The sequence below is a fragment of the Pseudophryne corroboree genome, chromosome 9, assembly GCF_028390025.1.
Source record: "Pseudophryne corroboree isolate aPseCor3 chromosome 9, aPseCor3.hap2, whole genome shotgun sequence".
NCBI lineage: Eukaryota > Metazoa > Chordata > Amphibia > Anura > Myobatrachidae > Pseudophryne > Pseudophryne corroboree.
This window is the reverse complement of record NC_086452.1, coordinates 96,458,764-96,482,869: the sequence shown is the minus strand read 5'-3', so window position 1 is coordinate 96,482,869 and position 24,106 is coordinate 96,458,764. Positions and strand designations below refer to the sequence as shown.

General features: G+C 45.3%; 1 protein-coding gene across 3 annotated transcripts in view; it reads left to right on the top strand.

The window, feature by feature from the left end:
* RABGAP1L (RAB GTPase activating protein 1 like) overlaps window positions 1-24,106 on the top strand; it is a 690,515-nt gene that overhangs the window by 429,785 nt on the left and 236,624 nt on the right. For all 3 annotated transcript variants that reach the window (XM_063939666.1, XM_063939667.1, XM_063939668.1), the window contains exon 14: window positions 20,923-21,036. In XM_063939666.1, coding sequence (XP_063795736.1) covers window positions 20,923-21,036 — 114 coding nt within the window. The remainder of the gene's footprint in view (window positions 1-20,922; window positions 21,037-24,106) is intronic.

Genomic DNA, 24,106 nt, shown 5'->3' with positions numbered 1-24,106 from the left:
TTTTAATAACGTTGTGCATTAAACAAAGTGTGTCTACATTCACACAATTCATTTATGTTTCATATACACCTTATACACACAGCCTGAAGGTCATTTAATACAATATTTTTTAATAACTTTGTGTATTAAACAAAGTTTGTGTACATTGAGCCATCAAAAAACAAAGGTTTCACTATCTCACTCTCACTCAAAAAAGTCCGTATTTCGGAATATTCCGTATTTCGGAATATTTGGATATGGGATACTCAACCTGTATTAGAAAAGCATCTGTTTATTTTGACAAGGGGGAGATGTCCAAACGTTTGGAGAGAGATAAAGTACTAATCAATCAGCTCTTAACTGTCATTCAAACACAGTCTGTACAATGTCATTCAGAATGTCAGGATACTATTTCATCAGTAGAACCATAGAAATTTGAAATCGTACTGTAACTCCGTGTAAAGGTTGTATTACCAATAGGAGTACCTAAACTTCACCTCATGTGAGTTAGGTACTCAGATGCGTTGCCCATCAGATAAGAGTCCCTGAAAATGACATACGGTTGTCCGACAACATCTTAAAACCTGGCTCTGTCCCTGGATACTAGGGGGAAACTAGCATATTGTAAAGCAGAGCGAAGGTATTCCTCTCCTGCTAGAAATCGCTACTAGTAACCTGAGCCTGACAGGATATTTGGGATCACCCACAGCTCAGAAGGTAACACGTGGCAGCAGTACATCCGTCCAGGCATCTGTGTATTCTCTCTGCCAATTAGCATCATTTTATTTTTGTTTTGACACCATGGAAGCAGCCATTTTGTAGACACAATCACTTTACTAAGAAGTAGTAATTTCAGTGAGGCTACATTCTCATAAATAGCGCTTCAGCGTCCATTTTGTCCAGGTGTTGATTACAGGCTTTGATCTCAGTAGTATTGGATCCTTAGACGCTAACAGGTTCCCATATTCAGTTGCCATCCATCACCAAACTGTACTGTAAACTTCCTCATAGTTCTCCTGTGATGGGATTTCAGTAACTGTTCCCTTAACGGAGTCACTGAGTGGTGGTTACTGTATAAAAACTTCTTGATATAAGAGTGGGAGGAAAATGCTTTGTTACATAGTAGCGTTATAAAAAAAACACATGACCATGCATTGGTTACCATTGGTTACCACACGATCATGGATTACTTATTTTATTATTTCCCCGCAATGTACCTGTAGGTTCACTACTACTGTCAGATTTAAATATATTATTTACCTTCTGGTATCTGTAGTGCGTTAGTGACCTATGCAACCTTTGTCAATTTCTGTTCATAGCTAGTAAGGCATTTTAGAATTCAGTAATCCCAATCAAATTCCTTGTTAACATAATAATAATCATGATCAAAATTATAAAGTAAAATATTCCTCGTGTATTTAGTACATTATATAAATTCAGTGCGTCTTTTTTATAAAGCCTTTAATCTATGTGTATTAAAAAATATTTAATTCTGTTACTTCTTATTTTTAGTTATTATCTCACAGATTTAATACCTGATAAAGTAGATGAAATATATTTTTATGAACCTGTAATGTGCATTCATTACTTAGATCAGAAAAAACCCCATAAAGGATTTGTGTAATTTATCACAGATATAATACAAATAAAGTTCAAAATATTCGTGTTGCACCGATTTGGATTTGTACTACATGACAGCTGTTCTGTGCTAGTATTTAAAAAAAACAAAAACATTTCAGAGCACTTATTAATTCATTTTCATATGCCTATTCTTTGGCAACTCAAGCGTTAAAAGGTCGATTAATCGGATCTGCAGCACCTTAGACAAACACCTTATTATCCCCGGCTCACTCTATTATTTGCTATTGCTGCCGGATAGCTAGCAACAGGGGGGTTGGCACCGGCGGAGCGTGAAGCTGCTGCCAGCTCAGGAATAGAAAAGCAGATGGCAAACTCGCGCCTATTTTTAGCTGCCGCCAAGCTTGGCAGCTCCTTTATCAAGAGACTGCTGCCATTAACTATCTCACTGCCCGCTCTGCCCCAGCTAGAAGCCAGGAGGCTGCAGACTGCTTACTCAGCAGGTTTTTATGTATGTTTTAAGAATGCGTGAGTTTGGAGGGAACACATTGGGGGGAGGGGGGGGGGGGGTGTTTCACTCCAGCTGCTGCTGAACTACAAACCCCATGATGCCCACACAGCTAAGGTTAACCCATCCCTGGCCTTATAGGAAGCATCTTAATAGTTATGGATGCTTCCAGGATCTGTTTGCTGTACGTTTAATAATGCATGCTATTGTGAATCTGAGAGTGAACCCGCCATTGTTTGTGTTTCAACAACATTGACCAAAAGGGTTAAATCCCATTTTATTTTAGTGGGAATACACACATCAGCTGGGTGCATTCCCTCTGCTGATATGGAGGTATTGTTCAGAGACGCGTCGCTGCCATGGCAACTTGGGCACACTGAATTTTAATTAGCATGGCCCACTGAGGTCTGCCACCAGAAGTGAATGTTATCTCGTAGCTGTCTGCACGTCTTTCACCTTTTCATCGGGTGTAAAAGGGCTTCCAGGCAATACGCCGTACTCACAAGCTACTTGTAAAGCGTATGCTGAAATCCCCATTATTTCCATTCTCATTGTTACTGACACATTGCATCAAAATGAGCGTTTCGTCGGCTGGGGAGCTGTGGAACTTTAATCCCCCCCCCCCCCCCCCCCCCCTCAAAATTTTTTTTGCAATAGATGCATTTACACTCTTCATATTGATTCACTATTTTCTGTTTGATCAGTGATATTCTACAGGTCTCTCCAGATAATATTTGTGTTTAATTTGCCGTGATATCATCGTGCATTGACTCAGTCATCTCTTTATATTAAATCACAGTGATATAATTAAACCTCAATACCAAAATGAAGTGATACATGTTATATATAGATATATATGGGTAAAAGTTTACTCATTTAATTTTAACTGGGGAGCCATGAGCTTTATTTAAACCATCCACTTTTGCAATTATTATGGCCTGTGTATGATTTTAAAGGTTCCGGTATGAATGGTCGACCATGTTATGGTCGACAGTCATTAGGTCGACCACTATTGGTCGACATTAAAATGGTCGACATGGACACATGGTCGACGCATGAATGGTCGACACATGAAAAGGTCGACACATGAAAAGGTCGACATGAGTTTTTTAACTTTTTTTGGTGTCGTTTTTTGCGTAAAGTGACTGGGAACCCCAATTAGCGCACCGCGTCCCCTTGCATGGCTCGCGAGCTTCGGGCATGGTGCCTTCGCTCCGCTACCGCTTCGCTCAGCACAGATTACCGTTCCAATCGTAGTCCACGTGGATCGTAAAGTATGGAAAAGTCCCCCCCCCCAAAAAAAAGTTAAAAAAGCTCATGTCGACCTTTACATGTGTCGACCTTTCATGTGTCGACCATTTTCATGTGCCGACCATGTGTCCATGTCAATGTCGACCAATAGTGGTCGACCTAATGACTGTCGACCATAACATGGTCGACCATGTGAACGGATACCGATTTTAAATACCCAGTTTCTCTGACGTCCTAGTGGATGCTGGGAACTCCGTAAGGACCATGGGGAACAGCGGCTCCGCAGGAGACTGGGCACAACTAAAGAAAGCTTTAGGACTACCTGGTGTGCACTGGGTCCTCCCCCTATGACCCTCCTCCAGACCTCAGTTAGAATCTTGTGCCCGGCTGAGCTGGATGCACACTAGGGGCTCTCCTGAGCTCCTAGAAAAGAAAGTATATTTTAGGTTTTTTATTTTCAGTGAGATCTGCTGGCAACAGACTCACTGCTACGAGGGACTAAGGGGAGAAGAAGCGAACCTACCTGACTGGAGATAGTTTGGGCTTCTTAGGCTATTACACCATTAGCTCCAGAGGGATCGAACACTGGACCCAACCTCGATCGTTCGGTCCCGGAGCCGCGCCGCCGTCCCCCTTACAGAGCCAGAAGCACGAAGATGGTCCTGAAAATCGGCGGCAGAAGACTTCGGTCTTCAACAAGGTAGCGCACAGCACTGCAGCTGTGCGTCATTGCTCCTTATGCACACCTCACACTCCGGTTACTGATGGGTGCAGGGCGCTGGGGGGGGGGGCGGGGGGGGGGGGGGGGGGCTGGCAAATTAATCACAATATATAGTCTATATATGTGAAAAATACCCCTGCCAGAGATCCATAAAAACCGGGAGAAAGTCCGCCAAAAAAGGGGCGGGGCTATCTCCCTCAGCACACTGGCGCCATTTTCTCTTCACAGTGCAGCTGGAAGACAGCTCCCCAGGCTCTCCCCTGTAGTTTTCAAGCTCAAAGGGTTAAAAAGAGAGGGGGGGCACTGAATTTAGGCGCAAATCTGTGTATTATAGCAGCTATAAGGGAAAAATCACTGTGGGTAGTGTAAATCCCTGCATTATATAGCGCTCTGGTGTGTGCTGGCATACTCTCTCTCTGTCTCCCCAAAGGACTTTGTGGGGTCCTGTCCTCAGTCAGAGCATTCCCTGTGTGTGTGCGGTGTGTCGGTACGGCTGTGTCGACATGGTTGATGAGGAGGCTTATGTGGAGGCGGAGCAGATGCCGATAAATGTGATGTCGCCCTCTGTGGGGCCGACACCAGAGTGGATGGATAGGTGGAAGGTATTAACCGACAGTGTCAACTCCTTACATAAAAGGCTGGATGACGTAACAGCTGTGGGACAGCCGGCTTCTCAGACCGCGCCTGCCCAGGCGTCTCAAAGGCCATCAGGGGCTCAAAAACGCCCGCTACCTCAGATGGCAGACACAGATGTCGACACGGAGTCGAGGTTGAGACATATACACAATCCACTAGGAACATCCGTTGCATGATCTCGGCAATGAAAAATGTGTTACACATTTCTGACATTAACCCAGGTACCACAAAAAAGGGGTTTTATGTTTGGGGAGAAAAAGCAGACAGTGTTTTGTTCCCCCATCAGATGAGTGAATGAAGTGTGTGAAGAAGCGTGGGTTCCCCCGATAAGAAACTCTCACAGCCTAAGAAAGCACCGTATTATAAGGTACAGTCCTTTCGGCTTCAGAACAGCAAGCGGGTTAAAGGCGCTTCCTTTCTGCACAGAGACAAGGGAAGAGGGAAAAAGCTGCACCAGACAGCCAGTTCCCAGGATCAAAAATCTTCCCCCGCTTCCTCTGAGTCCACCGCATGACGCTGGGGCTCCACAGGTGGAGCCAGGTGCGGTGGGGGTGCGTCTCGGGAACTTCAGCGACCAGTGGGCTCGCTCACAGGTGGATCCCTGGGTTCTGCAAGTAGTATCACAGGGATACAAGCTGGAGTTTCGGGGCGACTCCCCCTCGCCGTTACCTCAAATCAGCCTTGCTTGCTGCCCTCGTGGAGAGGTAGTGCTGGCGGCAATTCACAAGCTGTACTTCCAGCAGGTGATAATCACGGTACCCCTCCTTCAACAAGGCCGGGGTTACTATTCCACAATGTTGTGGTACCGAAACCAGACGGTTCGGTGAGACCCATTCTAAAATTGAAATCCTTGAACACTTATATACGAAGGTTCAAGTTCAAAATGGAATCGCTCAGGGCGGTTATTGCAAGCCTGGACGAAGGGGATTACATGGTATCACTGGACATCAAGGATGCTTACCTGCATGTCCCCATTTACCCTCCTCACCAGGAGTACCTCAAAATTGTGGTACAGGACTGTCATTACCAATTCCAGACGTTGCCGTTGGTCTGTTCCCGGCACCGAGGGTATTTACCAAGGTAATGGCCGAAATGATGTTACGCCTTCAAAAAAAGGGAGTTATACTTATCCCGTACTTGGACGATCTCCTTATAAAGGCGAGGTCCAGGGAGCAGTTGTTCGTCGGAGTAGCACTATCTCGGGAAGTGCTACAACAGCACGGCTGGATTCTGAATAGTCCAAAGTCACAGCTGGTTCCTACGACGCGTCTACTGTTCCTGGGTATGGTTCTGGACACAGAACAGGAAAAAGGGTTTCTCCCGGAGGAGAAGGCCAAGGAGTTGTCATCTCTAGTCAGAGACCTCCTAATACAAATACAGGTGTCGGTGCATCAATGCACGCGAGTCCTGGGAAAGATGGTAACTTCTTACGAAGAAATTCCATTGGGTAGGTTCCATGCAATGATCTTCCAGTGGGATCTGTTGGACAAGTGGTCCGGGTCGCATCTTCAGATGCATCGGCTGATAACCCTGTCTCCATGGTCCAGGGTGTCGCTGTTGTGGTGGCTGCAGAGTGCTCATCTTATAGAGGGCCGCAGATTCTGCATACAGGACTGGGTCCTGGTGACCACAGATGCCAGCCTTCGAGGCTGGGGGGGCAGTCACACAGGGAAGAAACTTCCAAGGACTATGGTCAAGTCAGGAGACTTCCCTACACATAAATATTCTGGGACTAAGGGCCATTCACAATGCCCTAAGTCAGGCTAGACCCCTGCTTCAACGCCAGCCGGTGCTGATCCAGTCAGACAACATCACGGCGGTCGCTCATGTAAACCAGCAGGGCGGCACAAGAAGCAGGATGGTGATGGCAGAAGCCACAAGGATTTTCCGATGGGCGGAAAATCATGTATTAGCACTGTCAGCAGTGTTCATTCCCGGAGTGGACAACTGGGAAGCAGACTTTCTCAGCAGGCACGACCTCCACCCGGGAGAGTGGGGACTTCATCCAGAAGTCTTCAAAATGATTGTACACCATTGGGAAAGGCCACAGGTGGACATGATGGCGTCCCGCCTCAACAAAAAGCTAAAAAGATATTGCGCCAGGTCAAGGGACCTTCAGGCGATAGCTGTAGACGCTCTGGTAACACCATGGGTGTACCAGTCGGTGTATGTGTTCCTTCTTTTGCCTCTCATACCCAGGGTATTGAGAATACTAAGAAGGAGAGGAGTAAGAACTATACTCGTGGTTCCGGATTGGCCAAGAAGAGCTTGGTACCTGGAACTTCAAGAAATGATCTCAGAGGACCCATGGCCTCTGCCGCTCAGACAGGACCTGCTACAGCAGGGGCCCTGCCTGTTCCAAGACTTACCACGGCTGTGTTGGACGGCATGGCGGTTGAACACCGGATCCTAAAGGAAAAGGCATTCCGGAGGAAGTCATTCCTACGCTGATTAAGGCTAGGAAAGATGTGATCGCAAAATATTATCACCACATATGGCAAAAATATGTTGCTTGGTGTGAGGTCAGGAAGGCCCCAACGGAGGAAATTCAACTGGGTCGATTTCTGCACTTCCTACAGTCAGGAGTGACTACGGGCCTAAAATTGGGTTACGTTAAGGTCCAGATTTCGGCTCTGTACATTTTCTTCCAAAAAGAACTGTCTTCACTGCCTGAAGTTCAGACTTTGGTTAAGGGAGTGCTGCATATTCAGCCCCCGTTTGTGCCTCTAGTGGCACCGTGGGATCTCAACGTGGTGTTGGATTTCCTGGAACCGCATTGGGTTGAGTCACTTAAATCCATAGAGCTAAAATACCTCACGTGGAAAGTGGTCATGCTGTTTGCCTTGGCGTCGGCCAAGCGTGTATCAGAATTGGCAGTTTTGTCATGCAAAAGCCCTTATCTGATTTTCATATGGATAGGGCGGAATTGAGGACTCGTTCCCAATTCCTTCCTAAGGTGGTATCAGCTTTTCATGTGAACCAACCTATTGTGGTGCCTGCGGCTACGTGGGACTTGGAGGACTCCAAGTTACTGGACGTAGTCCGGGCCTGGAAAATATATGTTTCCAGGACGGCTGGAGTCAGGAAAACTGACTCGCTATTTATCCTGTATGCACCCAACACGCTGGGTGCTCCTGCTTCTAAGCAGACTATTGCTCGCTGGATCTGTAGCACGATTCAACTTGCACATTCTGCGGCTGGACTGCCGCACCCTAAATCTGTAAAAGCCCATTCCACGAGGAAAGGGGCTCTTCTTGGGCGGCTGCCCGAGGGGTCTCGGCTTTACAACTTTGACGAGCTGTTACTTGGTCGGGTTCAAACATTTTTGCAAAAGTATACAAGTTTGATACCCTGGCTGAGGAGGACCTTGAGTTTGCTCATTTGGTGCTGCAGAGTCATCCGCACTCTCCCGCCCGTTTGGGAGCTTTGGTATAATCCCCATGGTCCTTACGGAGTTCCCAGCATCCACTAGGACGTCAGAGAAAATAAGATTTTACTCACCGGTAAATCTATTTCTCGTAGTCCGTAGTGGATGCTGGGCGCCCGTCCCAAGTGCGGATTGTCTGCAATACTTATAGATAGTTATTGTTTAACTAAAGGGTTATTGTTGAGCCATCTGTTGAGAGGCTCAGTTATTATTCATACTGTTAACTGGGTATAGTATCACGAGTTATACGGTGTGATTGGTGTGGCTGGTATGAGTCTTACCCGGGATTCAAAATCCTTCCTTATTGTGTCAGCTCTTCCGGGCACAGTATCCTAACTGAGGTCTGGAGGAGGGTCATAGGGGGAGGAGCCAGTGCACACCAGGTAGTCCTAAAGCTTTCTTTAGTTGTGCCCAGTCTCCTGCGGAGCCGCTGTTCCCCATGGTCCTTACGGAGTTCCCAGCATCCACTACGGACTACGAGAAATAGATTTACCGGTGAGTAAAATCTTATTTAAATTAGACAGGCACATTTGCTATATCAAACACATTTGGGAAGTGTTGGGTATGGTGGCAGGCGCTGGGGATCCCGGTGGTCAATATACCGCCCACAGGATCTCGGTGGGGGGAAAGCGCAGCGAAGCATCTTTTGGGCTCGGAGGCTTGCCCCAGGTTCTATTCCCACTCTATGGGTGTCGTGGACATCCACGTGTGGCAATAGTCCCTGCTAGTCAGCATGTCGGGATTTAGTGTGGGTGGGATGCAGGGGTCGGTAATGTGGAGACCAACGGTCACATGACTACATCCCTTTGGGCATATGTAATAGGGTCTGAGTTTGCCGTGAGCTGCGGGATACTGACCGATCTCTGACTTTTTTTAAAGCAGCAATCATTTACAAGGCAAAACCATACTTTGTAAATGATTTGCTGCTTTAAAAAAAAAAACGTAGTAAATCATGCGGCATCCCGCACCTCCTGCAAACTTGGACCTTATTACTACATATGGGTTGGGTATGGAATCCCGGCGGTCAGAATTCCGGCACCAGGATCCCGACCGCCAGAATGGCGGCAGTGGGGCGGGTGCTAGAAAGCCCCTTGCAGGCTGCATGCACCGCCACGCTGTGCTTGCCACTCTGCGTTCGCCACGCTGCGTGCTCGGTGGCTCACTGTGCTCGCCACAGGTTCTATCCAACTCTATGGGTGTCGTGGACACCCACGAGTGGGAATAGCCCTGGCGCAGCTGTCGGCATTCTCGGCGTTCGGGATCCCGGCATCTGTATTCTGACCGCCGGGTTCCTGACTGATGGGATATTTACTACAGTACATCCCTTACATATGCCCTATTGTTTTTAATTCAGCTGGTACCATTGCGGACCGCTAAACTTCTAACACTGTATATGTTGTCTTATGTATAAGGAACATTAATAATAATTATAAATAAATGTGTGTTTGTTTCTATATAATATCTCAACGTTCCTACACTTTGGAGGACTCCAGATAGTTGTCAATTAATACATTGCCCAATACATGCTGTTCTTCTTTATTATCTTACATATTCTTAAATTGCAAGCCAAAGCTACTTTATCGCAACAATACCAAGCAATTGGCCCAATATTGCAGCATGTGTCCACAAAACAAGCCTGCTAATAATCTGGGGGAAATTGATCGGATCATGTTTATCTGCCGACAGACATGTTGACCTTGTGTTAACATTCAGTATGTCGACACTAATGAAATGTCGACAATCTTTTCTAAGGTATTGATAATCCTAATGTCAACATTGTCACTATGTCGACATATGTTGACATTTCGCCCTTATTGACATTTTAACTTTGTCAGCATTCTGGTGTTAACATTTATGCTGTAGTATTCATTCTAGCATCCTGAACCTGTCATAACCCGTGCAGCTCCTCTTTTCTGTCAGGGATGTTGCTCTATGCCAGTGATGGCTAACCTTGACACTCCAGCTGTTGTTGAACTACATATCCCAGCATGCCCTGCTACAGTTTTGTTATTTGGCCATGCTAAAACTGATGCAGGGCATGCTGGGATGTGTAGTTCAACAACAGCTGGAGTGTCTAGGTTAGCCATCACTGCTCTATGCTCTGGTGCTTCTAGCACACTCTGGTCTGTACCTTAGCACTGAGATACAGACAAGAGTGTGCTAGAAGCACAACCGCAGAGAGCGACACCCCAGGGAGGAAAGAGGAACTGTGCGGGTTGTGACAGGTGCAGGGTGCTAGAATGAACACTGTATGCCTATATTCAAAAAGGAAAGGAAAGCTGAACCAGGTAATTATAGACCAGTTAGTCTTACATCTATAGTGGGGAAAGTATTGGAAGTTATTATAAGAGACAGTATTCAGAAGTTCCTTGAAGTCAATAAGGTCATTAAAATGAATCAACATGGATTTGTGAAGGACAGATCCTGTCAAACCAACTTACTTGGCTTTTATGAAACAGTAATTGCAAACCTAGATCAGGGTAAAGAGGATGTAATCTTTTTAGACTTTGCCAAAGCTTTCAACACTGTACCGCACATGAGACTTATCTACAAGCTACACGAAATAGGGCTAGGAAGCACAGTATGCACTTGGGTCAAAAATTGGTTAGATAATAGGGAGGAGCGAGTTGTGGTTAATGGATCTTTTTCAAATTGGACTGAAGTGCTAAGTGGTGTGCCACAAGGCACAGTATTAGGACCGCTATTGTTCAATATTTTCATTAACGACCTAACAGAAGGTCTAGAAAACATGGTGTCAATTTTTGCTGATGATACCAAATTGTGTAAGGCTATAAATACGGAGGAGGATGCTGAGTCACTTCAGGACGACTTAGTCAAATTAGAAGCATAGGCAACGAAATGGAGAATGCGCTTCAGAACAGACAAGTGTAAGGTAATGCACTGTGGTAACAAGAACAAAATTAACACCTACATACTAAAATTAGGGGATTCTGTACTGGAAAAGGACTTGGGTGTCCTCATAGATAGCAAACTAAGCAGTAGTACCCAAAGTAGGATTGCAGCAAAGAAGGCTAATAAGATATTAGCATGCATATAACCGGGAATTGATGCTAGGGACGAGAGTGTTATACTCCCGTTATATAAATCACTAGTGAGGCCACACCTTGAATACTGTGTACAATTCTGGGCACCATACTACAAAAAGGATATCCTGGAGCTAGAAAGGGTTCAGAGGCGGGCGACCTAACTAAGTAAGGGCATGGAGACGCTGGAATACGAGAAAAGGCTTGCAAGACTAGGCATGTTTACACTGGAAAAGAGGAGACTAAGAGGGGACATGATCAACATCTACAAATATGTAAGGGGACAATACACAGATCTTGCGCAGGACCTGTTTTTGGTTAGATCAACACAGAGAACTCGTGGACACTCACTCAGGTTAGAGGAGAGGAGATTCCGCACAATACGGCGTAAAGGCTTTTTCACGGTAAGGACGATACGTGTTTGGAATTCCCTGTCTGAGGGAGTTGTAATGGCGGACTCCGTCAACACTTTTAAGAATGGGTTAGATAAATTCCTAATGGATAAGGATATCCAGGGTTATGGTGCATAGTCACGCACTATAGTTTTTTAAAAAGAGGGATAAAACGTAACGGCAGACATCAGCATCAGTGAAAATTTTAGACCAAATAATCCTGCATAGGAGACCACAAATAGGTTGAATTCGATGGACAATTGTCTTTTTTCAACCTTAGATACTATGTTACTATGTTACAATGTTACTATAATGATCATCAACATACTGACGGCTTTCCCCATTGACGTATGATGAACACAGATTAAATGTCCTTGGTAATAGTGTTTGTCTATACATTAGTGAACGGTAAATTAACCATGTATTCATACGGGATGTAGTTGGAATCCCGGAAGTCAGAATGCCGACGCCGTAATCCCGACACCTGTTAGAATGCCAACTCCGGCATACAGTATCTCGAACATAAGTATCCCGCGGAGGTTAGGGTTAGCCTGGGAGCAGGGGGGAGGTTAGGCTGCATGGAGGAAGGATTAGGGGGTGGAAGAGGATTAGGGTTAGCTGCCTCCTGCGCCCCTGTCGGGATTTCAAACAGTTGGGTTGCCGGTGTTGGTATTCTGCCCGCCAGGATCATAACTGCCGGTATTCCGTACCCAGCCCCATGATAATAGGGCATACTGTGTCATTGTTTGTCCAATGTTCACTATGAATAATAATGTTCACTTTGCAAGCATTCCTTATAGGCCCCAGTGGTCTTTACTGTCAATTTATGCTGTTTACCATTTGGCGACTACAGGTGAACATCTAGGCATGTGAAACGAGCCCTAATAGAAGCCTTCAGTTCATTAATGGTTCTTGGTGGATGTTTGTAGACCTCAGCTTTCAGATGGCCCCACTGGCTGTGTAGAAGCCTTTCATGAAGCGGATGAGGATTGTTTTCCACCCTGTAACGAAAATTCTGCTTGTAAACGAAACCAGACAAATGAAAGTGAGCTTCGTCAAGAAATTGCAGCGATAAACAGCTGTGGCTGCAGCGTCGACCATACAATGTGTAGGGGGCCACTTAGCACTTACAAACATACATTTTATGCTGTATGTAATATATTTGCTATCTGGTTCTCCTGGTGATCTGCAGTGCTGTGTGTAGTAAGCCGCCGCGTGGCTCCCAGGGGTCAGCAGCATTAGGCTTCACTGTGAAACTAGCCAATGGGAGTCTGGGGGTGGGCTAAGAAGGAGAGTGAACCCTGAAGCTGCTGAGTCCTGGGTGCCACACAGTAATACAGCACTGCTGATCCCCAGGATAACCAGCTAGCACATATATTACATACAGCGAAACATATGTGGAAATCTTTCATATCTGATTAATGGTCACGTTTTTACCACTTTTCAGTGAAAATTTTGCTCTATGTATAATTTGATTATCAACTTTCAGTCTCCCTACAAGGCTAAGGGGTATATTCAATTGAAGTCGGATCCACTCCGACATTAATTTGTCGGAATGGATCCAACCTGGGCTATTCAATGACATCTCAATTCGACTTTTAAAAAAGTCGAATTGAGATGTGGGATGGGAGACGGGGGAGAGCCGTGGGCAGACGGGGTAGAGCAGCGCTACAGCAGCGGCTATATAGCCGCTCCTGTAGCGCTGCTCTTCCCCGTCTCTTCCCCCACCAGTCTCTCTCTGCCTCTCCTTGTCGCTCCCTTCATCACAGCCGCCGCTCACGGCTGCGTCCACCTGGCTCCAGCAAGTGAGGTCTCGCTTGCTGGAGCTGGGAGGATACGGCTGTGAGCGGCGGCTGTGACATCCTCCAGCGCTGCTCTCCCCATCCCTGCCTCGGCTTTCCCCGTCTCCGGCGCTGCTGTCTCCATCTCATGCGATTTTTTTTTTAAAGTCAAACTGAGATGGTCGAAAAGGGGGCCCGTTTTCGACACAAGCATGTGGATTGGCAGCTATTCCGCCGATCCACGTGCTTTTCGACAAGTTGAATTCATCGACTTGTCGAAAAATTTGGGGTTTTATTGAATAGGTTGGAACCCCTTCCGACCTATAAAAGTTGAAAACTGCCGTCTTTTCGACAGACGGCAGCTTTCGACTTCAATTGAATATACCCCTAAGACAGCTCAGTGAAGCCACCCTCACCTGAATTCTGTGTTGTGTGAATTCCAGTTCTGTGTTCCAGGTGTTTGAGAGCCAAGAATCAATTATTGACAATCTATATCTATCTTTGGAGAAACATGATGCCGCCATCACCATTTGCTGCTCATCTGTGTTATATTAGAACCACATAGGCACATACAGTAGGCTAATCATACTGCACATATGACAGAGAGTTGGCAAGTGGTTAAATGATGGGAATTATTCTGCTGGTGATTTGGGTGAGGGAAGTAGGTTCTAAGCTGCCACACAACATATTAATGCTGCTGTCTGCAAAAATAGGGATAGATATATATGGGGACCCCACATATACAGGGACACCTCAGTCTGCCCACTGCTCTTATACTGATGCTCTGACCTATAATAGATAGATAGATAGATAGATAGATAGATAGATAGATCTACATTTGTAGACCACTTTTATAAAAGAAAACATTACCTGTATTCATGAAGAAGATGATGATGGTGAGAGGAAGGCTTTGCTTATGAAATATGAATGTTCTATGATGGAAGGATTAGACTTTGGAATCTCAAAGCCTCAGTGTGGTGCTCAACGTGCAAATGAAAAGTCAGCAGGTTGCCCCACTAGGAGAACTATTCCTCTGGCCTTCTAATTACGAAGCTGCTTTGTCCTCTGAACGTTGGCAAATTAGTTGGTGAAAAAGAAGCTGAGGTATCCCCGGGGTTGTAGCTCTTGAAGCTGCTTTGCATGTTTGAACATAGTTGTTTGTGAAAAGGAAATGCATAATAGAGTGGAAGCAGTGTAGGGATTTACAGTATCTGAAATATTGATCAATCGCTCGCAATGAAGCCCTCTGCATATTGATGGTATTTGCAGGACACATGCTTTCTAAGCCTTTTACTTAAGTTTTAAAGTACAAATTAAATGTTATTTTCTGTTTTGGTAGACCAGCCTAATGTAGTGTACAGCCCCATGCTCCGTATACCAGCCTAATGTAGTGTACAGCCCCGTGCTCCGTATACCAGCCTAATGTAGTGTACAGCCCCATGCTCAGTATACCAGCCTAATGTAGTGTACAGCCCCATGCTCCGTATACCAGCCTAATGTAGTGTACAGCCCCATGCTCCGTATACCAGCCTAATGTAGTGTACAGCCCCGTGCTCCGTATACCAGCCTAATGTAGTGTACAGCCCCATGCTCAGTATACCAGCCTAATGTAGCGTACAGCCCCATGCTCCGTATACCAGCCTAATGTAGTGTACAGCCCCATGCTCCGTATACCAGCCTAATGTAGTGTACAGCACCATGCTCCGTATACCAGCCTAATGTAGTGTACAGCCCCATGCTCCGTATACCAGCCTAATGTAGTGTACAGCCCCATGCTCCGTATACCAGCCTAATGTAGTGTACAGCCCCATGCTCAGTATACCAGCCTAATGTAGTGTCCAGCCCCATGCTCCGTATACCAGCCTAATGTAGTGTACAGCCCCATGCTCCGTATACCAGCCTAATGTAGTGTACAGCCCCATGCTCCGTATACCAGCCTAATGTAGTGTACAGCCCCATGCTCAGTATACCAGCGTAATGTAATATACAGCCCCATGCTCAGTATACCAGCCTAATGTAGTGTACAGCCCCATGCTCCGTATACCAGCCTAATGTAGTGTACAGCCCCATGCTCCGTATACCAGCCTAATGTAGTGTACAGCCTCATGCTCCGTATACCAGCCTAATGTAGTGTACAGCCCCATGCTCCGTATACCAGCCTAATGTAGTGTACAGCCCCATGCTCCGTATACCAGCCTAATGTAGCGTACAGCCCCATGCTCCGTATACCAGCCTAATGTAGCGTACAGCTCCATGCTCCGTATACCAGCCTAATGTAGCGTACAGCCCCATGCTCCGTATACCAGCCTAATGTAGCGTACAGCCCCATGCTCAGTATACCAGCCTAATGTAGTGTCCAGCCCCATGCTCCGTATACCAGCCTAATGTGGTGTCCGGTCCCATGCTCCGTATACCAGCCTAATGTAGTGTCTGGCCCCATGCTCCGTATACCAGCCTAATGTAGTGTACAGCCCCATGCTCTGTATACCAGCCTAATGTAGTGTACAGCCCCATGCTCCGTATACCAGCCTAATGTAGTGTACAGCCCCATGCTCCGTATACCAGCCTAATGTAGTGTACAGCCCCATGCTCAGTATACCAGCCTAATGTAGTGTACAACCCCATGCTCCGTATACCAGCCTAATGTAGCGTACAGCCCCATGCTCCGTATACCAGCCTAATGTAGCGTACAGCCCCATGCTCAGTATACCAGCCTAATGTAGTGTCCGGCCCCATGCTCCATATACCAGCCTAATGTAGTGTACAGCCCCATGCTCTGTATACCAGCCTAATGTAGTGTACAGCCCCATGCTCCGTATACCAGCCTAATGTAGTGTACAGCCCCATGCTCCGTATACCAGCCTAATGTAGTGTACAGCCCCATGCTCAGTATACCAGCCTAATGTAGTGTACAACCCCATGCTCCGTATACCAGCCTAATGTAGCGTACAGCCCCATGCTCCGTATACCAGCCTAATGTAGCGTACAGCCCCATGCTCAGTATACCAGCCTAATGTAGTGTCCGGCCCCATGCTCCATATACCAGCCTAATGTAGTGTACAGCCCCATGCTTAGTATACCAGCCTAATGTACATGGGGCTCATTCCGAGTTGATCGCTCGCTAGCAGTTTTTAGCAGCCGTGCAAACGCATTGTCGCCGCCCACTGGGGAGTGTATTTTCGCTTTGCAGAAGTGGGAACGCCTGTGCAGCAGAGCGCCTGCAAAAACATTTTGTGCAAAACAAGACCAGCCATGGACTTACTCTTCGTGTGCGTTGATCTAACATTGGAGGGTTGGCTTTTGACGTCACACACCCGCCCAGCGTTCGGCCAGCCACGCCTGCGTTTTCCCTAGCACGCCTGCATTTTTCTAAGCACTCCCTAAAAACGGTCAGTTGACACCCAGAAACACCCCCTTCCTGTCAATCATCTTGCAGCCGCCAGTGCAAATGAAAACTTCGCTAGAACCTGTGCAAAACCACAAAGGACTTTGTACCCATACATCGCACGTGCGCATTGCGCCGCGGTCCATACTCATGCGCAGAAATGCCGATTTTTTTGCCTGATTGCTGCGCTGCGAACAAAGGCAGCTAGCGATCAACTCTGAATGACCCCCATTGCTGTAATCAGGGAAATAACAGCAACATGTGGACAGGATAGAATGCCCACTTTGTACTCTTATGCTGATAGTATCAAGCCCACCATTGTACCATGCTCTCCATAACAGTTATAGACCCAGAAGTGTCATGCTCCCACATGTGCTGATAAACAGTCCTCATTATCGCATGGTTTTATATGCAGCAGTATCTATCTATGAAGGGAGAGCAAAATTTAATTGGTCAGTAATATGTGAATACTATACAGTAATTCTCCTCTATATTTAACGAATTCCAGTAGCAGAGTGTCTCAGAGTTAAGGAAACAGGTAGACGATAACCAATAACAAGTGAACTTCTCATTTGTTCTTATGGCTTCAGGGTAACCAACTCTCAGATTGTGTAGCAGATAGTGGATCTACAAACACACTAGGTACTCCACAATAGCAGGTGGTTAGATAAAGTACAGAGAGCTCGGGAGGTGTCCAGTAAACACAGTTTTAACACATATAACAGGTCTTGTAAGAATCCGTCCCTGACTGTAGGTATTCACAAATAACTCGCACAAGCCATAAGCAGGTCTAAAGGGCCCCATACACTAGAACGATAATGCCCGATTTCATCCAGTTTCAGGCATTCAGGCTGATATATCGGGTGAAATCGGGCATTTTGGATGAGTTTCCGATCCGATGCGCGTTCCCGTGAGGGTCGGATCGGCTCCCCTAGATCGTTAGTGCTGCACTCGTGATATGTCGCTTTCCGCAGGCATGGCTGGGATCACATATGATATATCGCATGCAAAATGTATGGAATCATATGGAACCACTCCCGGGAAGCTCCCGGGAGAGTTCAAGGGAAAACGCCTCCGACTTTATCCTCAGACATATCGTTGTAGTGTATGGGGCCCTTTATAAGAATCCGGGTCTGGCCGCAGGTATCCACAAATAATGCGAATGGGCAAGGTACAGGACCTTGGGACCATGGCATCTGCAGTAATACCAATCACTTAACATATATTTTTAGTTGGTGCTTTCTTAATGGACTTTATGCCAGTCTGAGCCGCACACATTGCTCAGGCGTCCGAATTCCCCACTCTTGCATTCTACCTGCCAGAGTACTGAGCACTTCTGCGCAGGTGCCCGGTATTAGCGTAACGCCAGTCCGGGGTACCACTTTGCCCTGCCAATATTAACAATCAGTCTGGATTCACAGCACAAGTATTGTCAAGAGTAAAGCTGGGTGCACATAAGATGATTTTTTTTACCGATTTGACCGATTCCGACAGATCGGAACGACAAACTGTTAAAATCATCCAGTGTGTATGCACTATTGCGCTGATGATGAGTGCTCCCGTGGGTCGTCAGCAACATTGCCCATTGGACCTGCATGAAACTCAATCTGGAGACATTGCTGGCATGCAGCATGGCCCCCGCAACCCAACCCCCCCCCCACTGTCACTGACGGCATCGCCAAGTGTGTATGCACTTGTCGACGCCGGCACCCCCGCCAAGTCCCATCTAATGTGTACCCACCTTAATATAGATTTGAATGGTCTGTGTTTGCTTTCTGTCTTACATCCAATTGATGGCTTTCTAGTCTGCTAGGTACTCTGACTCTTCTGTACAGGTTTCTGGTTTCACACGTGAAAGATCTGGCCACGAATTACCAAGCAACCAGCCATTATGTTGTAGATTTTGTCTGTGCATTTTAATTGATCGCACTGGCCTTTCAGTCCTTAATTTTAAGCTGCCAAATACAGTTGCCGCAATAATGAGCGCAGGTTAAGTTACTCATAGCAAGTAGAGATATCTTTGCTTGCATTTTTTTATGTTGCTCTAAACAAGTCGTTAGTATTTGGTAAGATGCTTTGGGCAAAAGCACCCTTTTCCTTTACACAGCGTTTATAATTGTTCACTATTTTCCTCTGTATTGGGGGGTGAAGGAAATAATGACACTGAGATGTAGCACAAAAGTTAGGACACAGTTAAACGTTGAATATTATCTTCATGCCCCATAAATTACATTTCCCATCTTGGGTATATTTATCTTTTGATGTGGAACAAAATTAAATTTACAATGTGAATAATGATGTGGCTTTGAATGCAGTGGGGAACCAGCAAGCATAATTTGAAGATGAATAAAAACGTTTTAGTTAGTACTGCTTCGTGTTTCTTAGTCCCATATTGAAGGTGTAATATGAATAAACAATTTTTCTAAAGGTGTAGCGGATTATTCAGGTTTGTTCGAAAAACTGGCATCAAAACACGTGCTTTGTCTTACGTGTTTTTAAATGGCAGTAAAAGCAGGCAATCAGGTATGGAATTTAAAGTGTTAGATTAGATAACCCCACATCCACTTTCTCTTGCAGTCGGGAACCGTGCCGGCACGCATTTGCTTTACTGACACTGAAATGAGCACAAGGGGGGTCACTGGAGTTCTCCACGCGTCCCGCAACCACAGGTGTAAATGTTGGTTACACAGTGCTTGTCATTTGCACTCATGCCTGACATGTGCCGTCACTGATGTGGATAACCGGCCTTAGATGGGTTGTTTTATTTTCCTCTTTGCTGTATGTTTGGTCTAACAAGTACGAAAGCAGAAAGCTGCGCTGGAACAACATGCTCTGAGAACAAGTAATTGACACTTTCCACAGGGAACAACCTTTAAAGCCAGCAGTTGAAACTTTTAAGAGGAAACAATATAGTAGATCAGCATGAAACCGTCTCAGCCTGAAAATGACAGTAATTCACGTCTATGCATCCACTACCATACCGGCAAATATATATGTGCAGTTGTAATAGGGATCAATGATCCTTAGATGCATTCATATTTTGAACTGTTATAAGCCATGTGTAATGCCCCCACTGTCATCACTTTGATGTAAATAAGTCTGTTCAGCATACTATCTACATCATGTGTGTAGTAAGAGGTCTAAGGTAATAAGGAAAGTCAGATGGGACTGTGCATGGAAGCCTGACCATTGGCATGTGGCTTAATTGGTAATATGTTACATTGCTAGTGACCAGTGACATAGAATTTGACGGCAGATAAGAATTACTTGGCCCATCTAGTCTGCCCCTTTTTTTGTTATCCTTTAGGTAATCTCAACCCTTTTTGAACCTTAATTCTTTGTAAGGATATTCGTATGCCTATCCCAACAAAGAATTAAGGTTTAAAATGGGTTGAGATTACCTAAAGGAATAATAAAAAAATAAAAAAAAGTGACATTGCTACAACTTTTGACCCATATTTGCATTTGCTATAAAATGTTGGATGTGTCTTTTGTGGTTTGTGATTAAATTCTCGAACTTGTTTTAAATTAATTTTTAAAAAACCCACGGTACTGTATGCTGGGAAAGGGGCAACAGTGCAATTTTGTCTTCATATATAAAAAGTCAGTATTTCGTATTTAGTTGTCCTATTAAGCCAGTAGCGCTCAACCTTGTTTCAGCTGGTTCCCAAGTGTCTGTGTAATGTTGTTTCGGGAATCATCAAATGCACACCAGACAATCGGCAAAGACTGAAAATTGATGTTGATATCCAACTTGGGGTACCACCCTACTTGTTAATCACATATGGTTTAAATGGTTCTTCTAATCTTTTTATGAGTCAACGAAGCAAGCAAAAAGGGTCCTCAGTTATATCTCAATTATTTGTTTATAATCAAATCTCCTGAATAGAAGTGGGAGACAGAATTGCTGCTGCCTGTTTGACTTTTGTGACTGACGTGTCATATTTATCATACATTTTTACATAACATAAATCAACATCCATTAGTGTGTTTAAATTCTGATTGTATACTTTCAGTCCTATAATGTGATGATTGTATACCAAATGAAGTCTGTTCGATGAGATATAAAAAAAGTGTCCGTTCTTTTTCCTTTTATTGATTCGTTGAATGTGAGTTAATTCATCCAGGGCCACTGGGTATTGCAGGGCTTACCATGCAGACAGTCTACGGCCTTTACAAATAAAAGGGGATAACAGCTGTGTCTACTATTCTGTTACTAGGATTCGGCCCAAGAGAGTGTAATCAAAAGAGATGTCCACCGCACTTTTCCTGCACACGATTACTTCAAGGACACGGAGGGTGATGGACAAGATTCTCTATATAAGATCTGTAAGGTGAGACATTGTAATGTTAAACTGGTGTCTAGTGATTGAAGTGTTGAAGGTCCTAGCCAATGCTTTCTCTGGTCTTACTTCACTAGCGAATGGGAGAGAAGTACTTCTTGGATAAGTCGACAATACTTTAGTTTGGCCGACACTTCCAATATAATCAGTCTGCCTTATGTCTTCATTGACCTTGTCATACACAAGCTTTCTTATACAAAGCTCAAGGGAATGTCTCCGGTGAGACAGCACTCTTCAGATCAGCTGCTCGGAGCTCTCACGGAGATAAGTGATGTGCTCAGGTCTGCATAATGAACAAGAGTCTGAGGGCAAGGGAACCTAGAATAAAGGACATAGGAGATAGGGAGCATATAGAGGAAGTCATACGTTTTCTAGGGCACAACGTCAACTTTAAAATTGTATACAATACTAGAATGGGAAAGTCCATCACTGTAGCTTCCATTGTTTTCATGGATTTATATTTAACAAAAATGTACAGCACACTCAGCCACGATCAAATATGTTGAGATGTGTGTCAGAGTCAATAATATAAGAAAATAATTTTGATGGCCATCAGACCATTGGCTGAAAACTGCCACTGGCTTAGAATATGGCAGCACCTATAATATTGACAGCAAATTTCCCCAAAGTAGCTATAGTAATATTGCTATTAATATGGACCAGTCATATCCCAGGTCACCCCCCCCCCACACCCCTTTCATGCTATACTCACCCTATGCTGGACCCTACCCTCTCCTGGTCTATCCCTTTGCTGTGGTTGGATTAGGTGTGAGAAGGATGGGCAGTGTCCACTCCACTCCCAATGCATATGACAGATCCCCATGAATTATTAAATAGATTATCATTATAGACAGTTATGTATCTAGTGCACACAGAGCTTTAAAGATACACCCTAGGGTTGTTTTTATGTCTAAAGCCAAGTAACCTACCTGTGTTTTTTTTTGTGAGTGTGGGAGTAAACCTAAGAAACCAAAGAAAACCCATTCAAACATGGGGAGAGCATACAAACGCCACCCATAGTACACTGCTCAAAAAAATAAAGGGAACACTAAAATAACACATCCTAGATCTGAATGAATGAAATATTCTTATTAAATACTTTGTTCTTTACATAGTTGAATGTGCTGACAACAAAATCACACAATTATCAATGGAAATAAAATGTATTAACCCATGGAGGTCTGGATTTGGAGTCACACTCAAAATTAAAGTGTAAAAACACACTACAGGCTGATCCAACTTTGATGTAATGTCCTTAAAACAAGTCAAAATGAGGCTCAGTAGTGTGTGTGGCCTCCACGTGCCTGTATGACCTCCCTACAACGCCTGGGCATGCTCCTGATGAGGTGGCGGATAGTCTCCTGAGGGATCTCCTCCCAGACCTGGACTAAAGCATCCACCTACTCCTGGACAGTCTGTGGTGCAACGTGGCGAGACATGATGTCCCAGATGTGCTCAATTGGATTCAGGTCTGGGGAACGGGCGGGCCAGTCCATAGCATCAATGCCTTCGTCTTGCAGGAACTGCTGACACACTCCAGCCACATGAGGTCTAGCATTGTCTTGCATTAGGAGGAACCCAGGGCCAACCGCACCAGCATATGGTCTCACAAGGGGTTTGAGGATCTCATCTCGGTACCTAATGGCAGTCAGGCTACCTCTGGCGAGCACATGGAGGGCTGTGCGGCCCCCAAAGAAATGCCACCCCACACCATTACTGACCCACTGCCAAACCGGTCATGCTGGAGGATGTTGCAGGCAGCAGAACGTTCTCCTTGGCGTCTCCAGACTCTGTCACGTCTGTCACATGTGCTCAATGAGAACCTGCTTTCATCTGTGAAGAGCACAGGGCGCCAGTGGCGAATTTGCCAATCTTGGTGTTCTCTGGCAAATGCCAAACGTCCTGCATGGTGTTGGGCTGTAAGCACAACCCCCACCTGTGGACGTTGGGCCCTCATACCACCCTCATGGAGTCTGTTTCTGATCGTTTGAGTAGACACATGCACATTTGTGGCTTGCTGGAGGTCATTTTGCAGGGCTCTGGCAGTGCTCCTCCTGTTCCTCCTTGCACAAAGGCGGAGGTAGCGGTCCTGCTGCTGGGTTGTTGCCCTCCTACGGCCTCCTCCACGTCTCCTGATGTACTGGCATGTCTCCCGGTAGCGCCTCCATGCTCTGGACACTACGCTGACAGACACAGCAAACCTTCTTGCCACAGCAGCTCGCATTGATGTGCCATCCTGGATGAGCTGCACTACCTGAGCCACTTGTGTGGGTTGTAGACTCCGTCTCATGCTACCACTAGAGTGAAAGCACCGCCAGCTTTCAAAAGTGACCAAAACATCAGCCAGAAAGCATAGGAGCTGAGAAGTGGTCTGTGGTCACCACCTGCAGAACAACTACTTTATTGGGGGTGTCTTGCTAATTGCCTATAATTTCCACCTGTTGTCTTTTCCATTTGCACAACAGCATGTGAAATTGATTGTCAATCAGTGTTGCTTCCTAAGTGGACAGTTTGATTTCACAGAAGAGTTACATTGTGTTGTTTAAGTGTTCCCTTTATTTTTTTGAGCAGTGTACTTTGAATTTATGACCTCAGGGCTGTGAGACTGTTATGCTAGCCACTACGCCAATCTTGCTGTCCAATGTTGAAGCAGTATGACCATAAATTACTTTGCTCTAAACATGACATATACAAATACAGAAATAAATGTCCCAAGGCGCAACCTAGGGACCTATGCAGCCCTCTGTAAATAAGGACCACCAAATTCTGTTAATAGAAATATAAAAACAACAAAAAAAGGAACCATAGTGTAGTATTTCAGGATAAACCATCCAATATTCCAATTTCTCCAAAGAACACCACATAATTTGTGATTTGTGGTGTTCTTTGGAGCAATTGGAATATTTGATGGTATATCCTGAAATACTACACTATGGTTCCTTTTTTTGTTGTTTTTGTTTCCCTTCTGAGGTATTGTTGAAGTAATTTAACATCGACAAAGAGAGACTGTTCATCTGCATAAGAATATAAATATATAAACAAAAGGATTCCTATACAGACT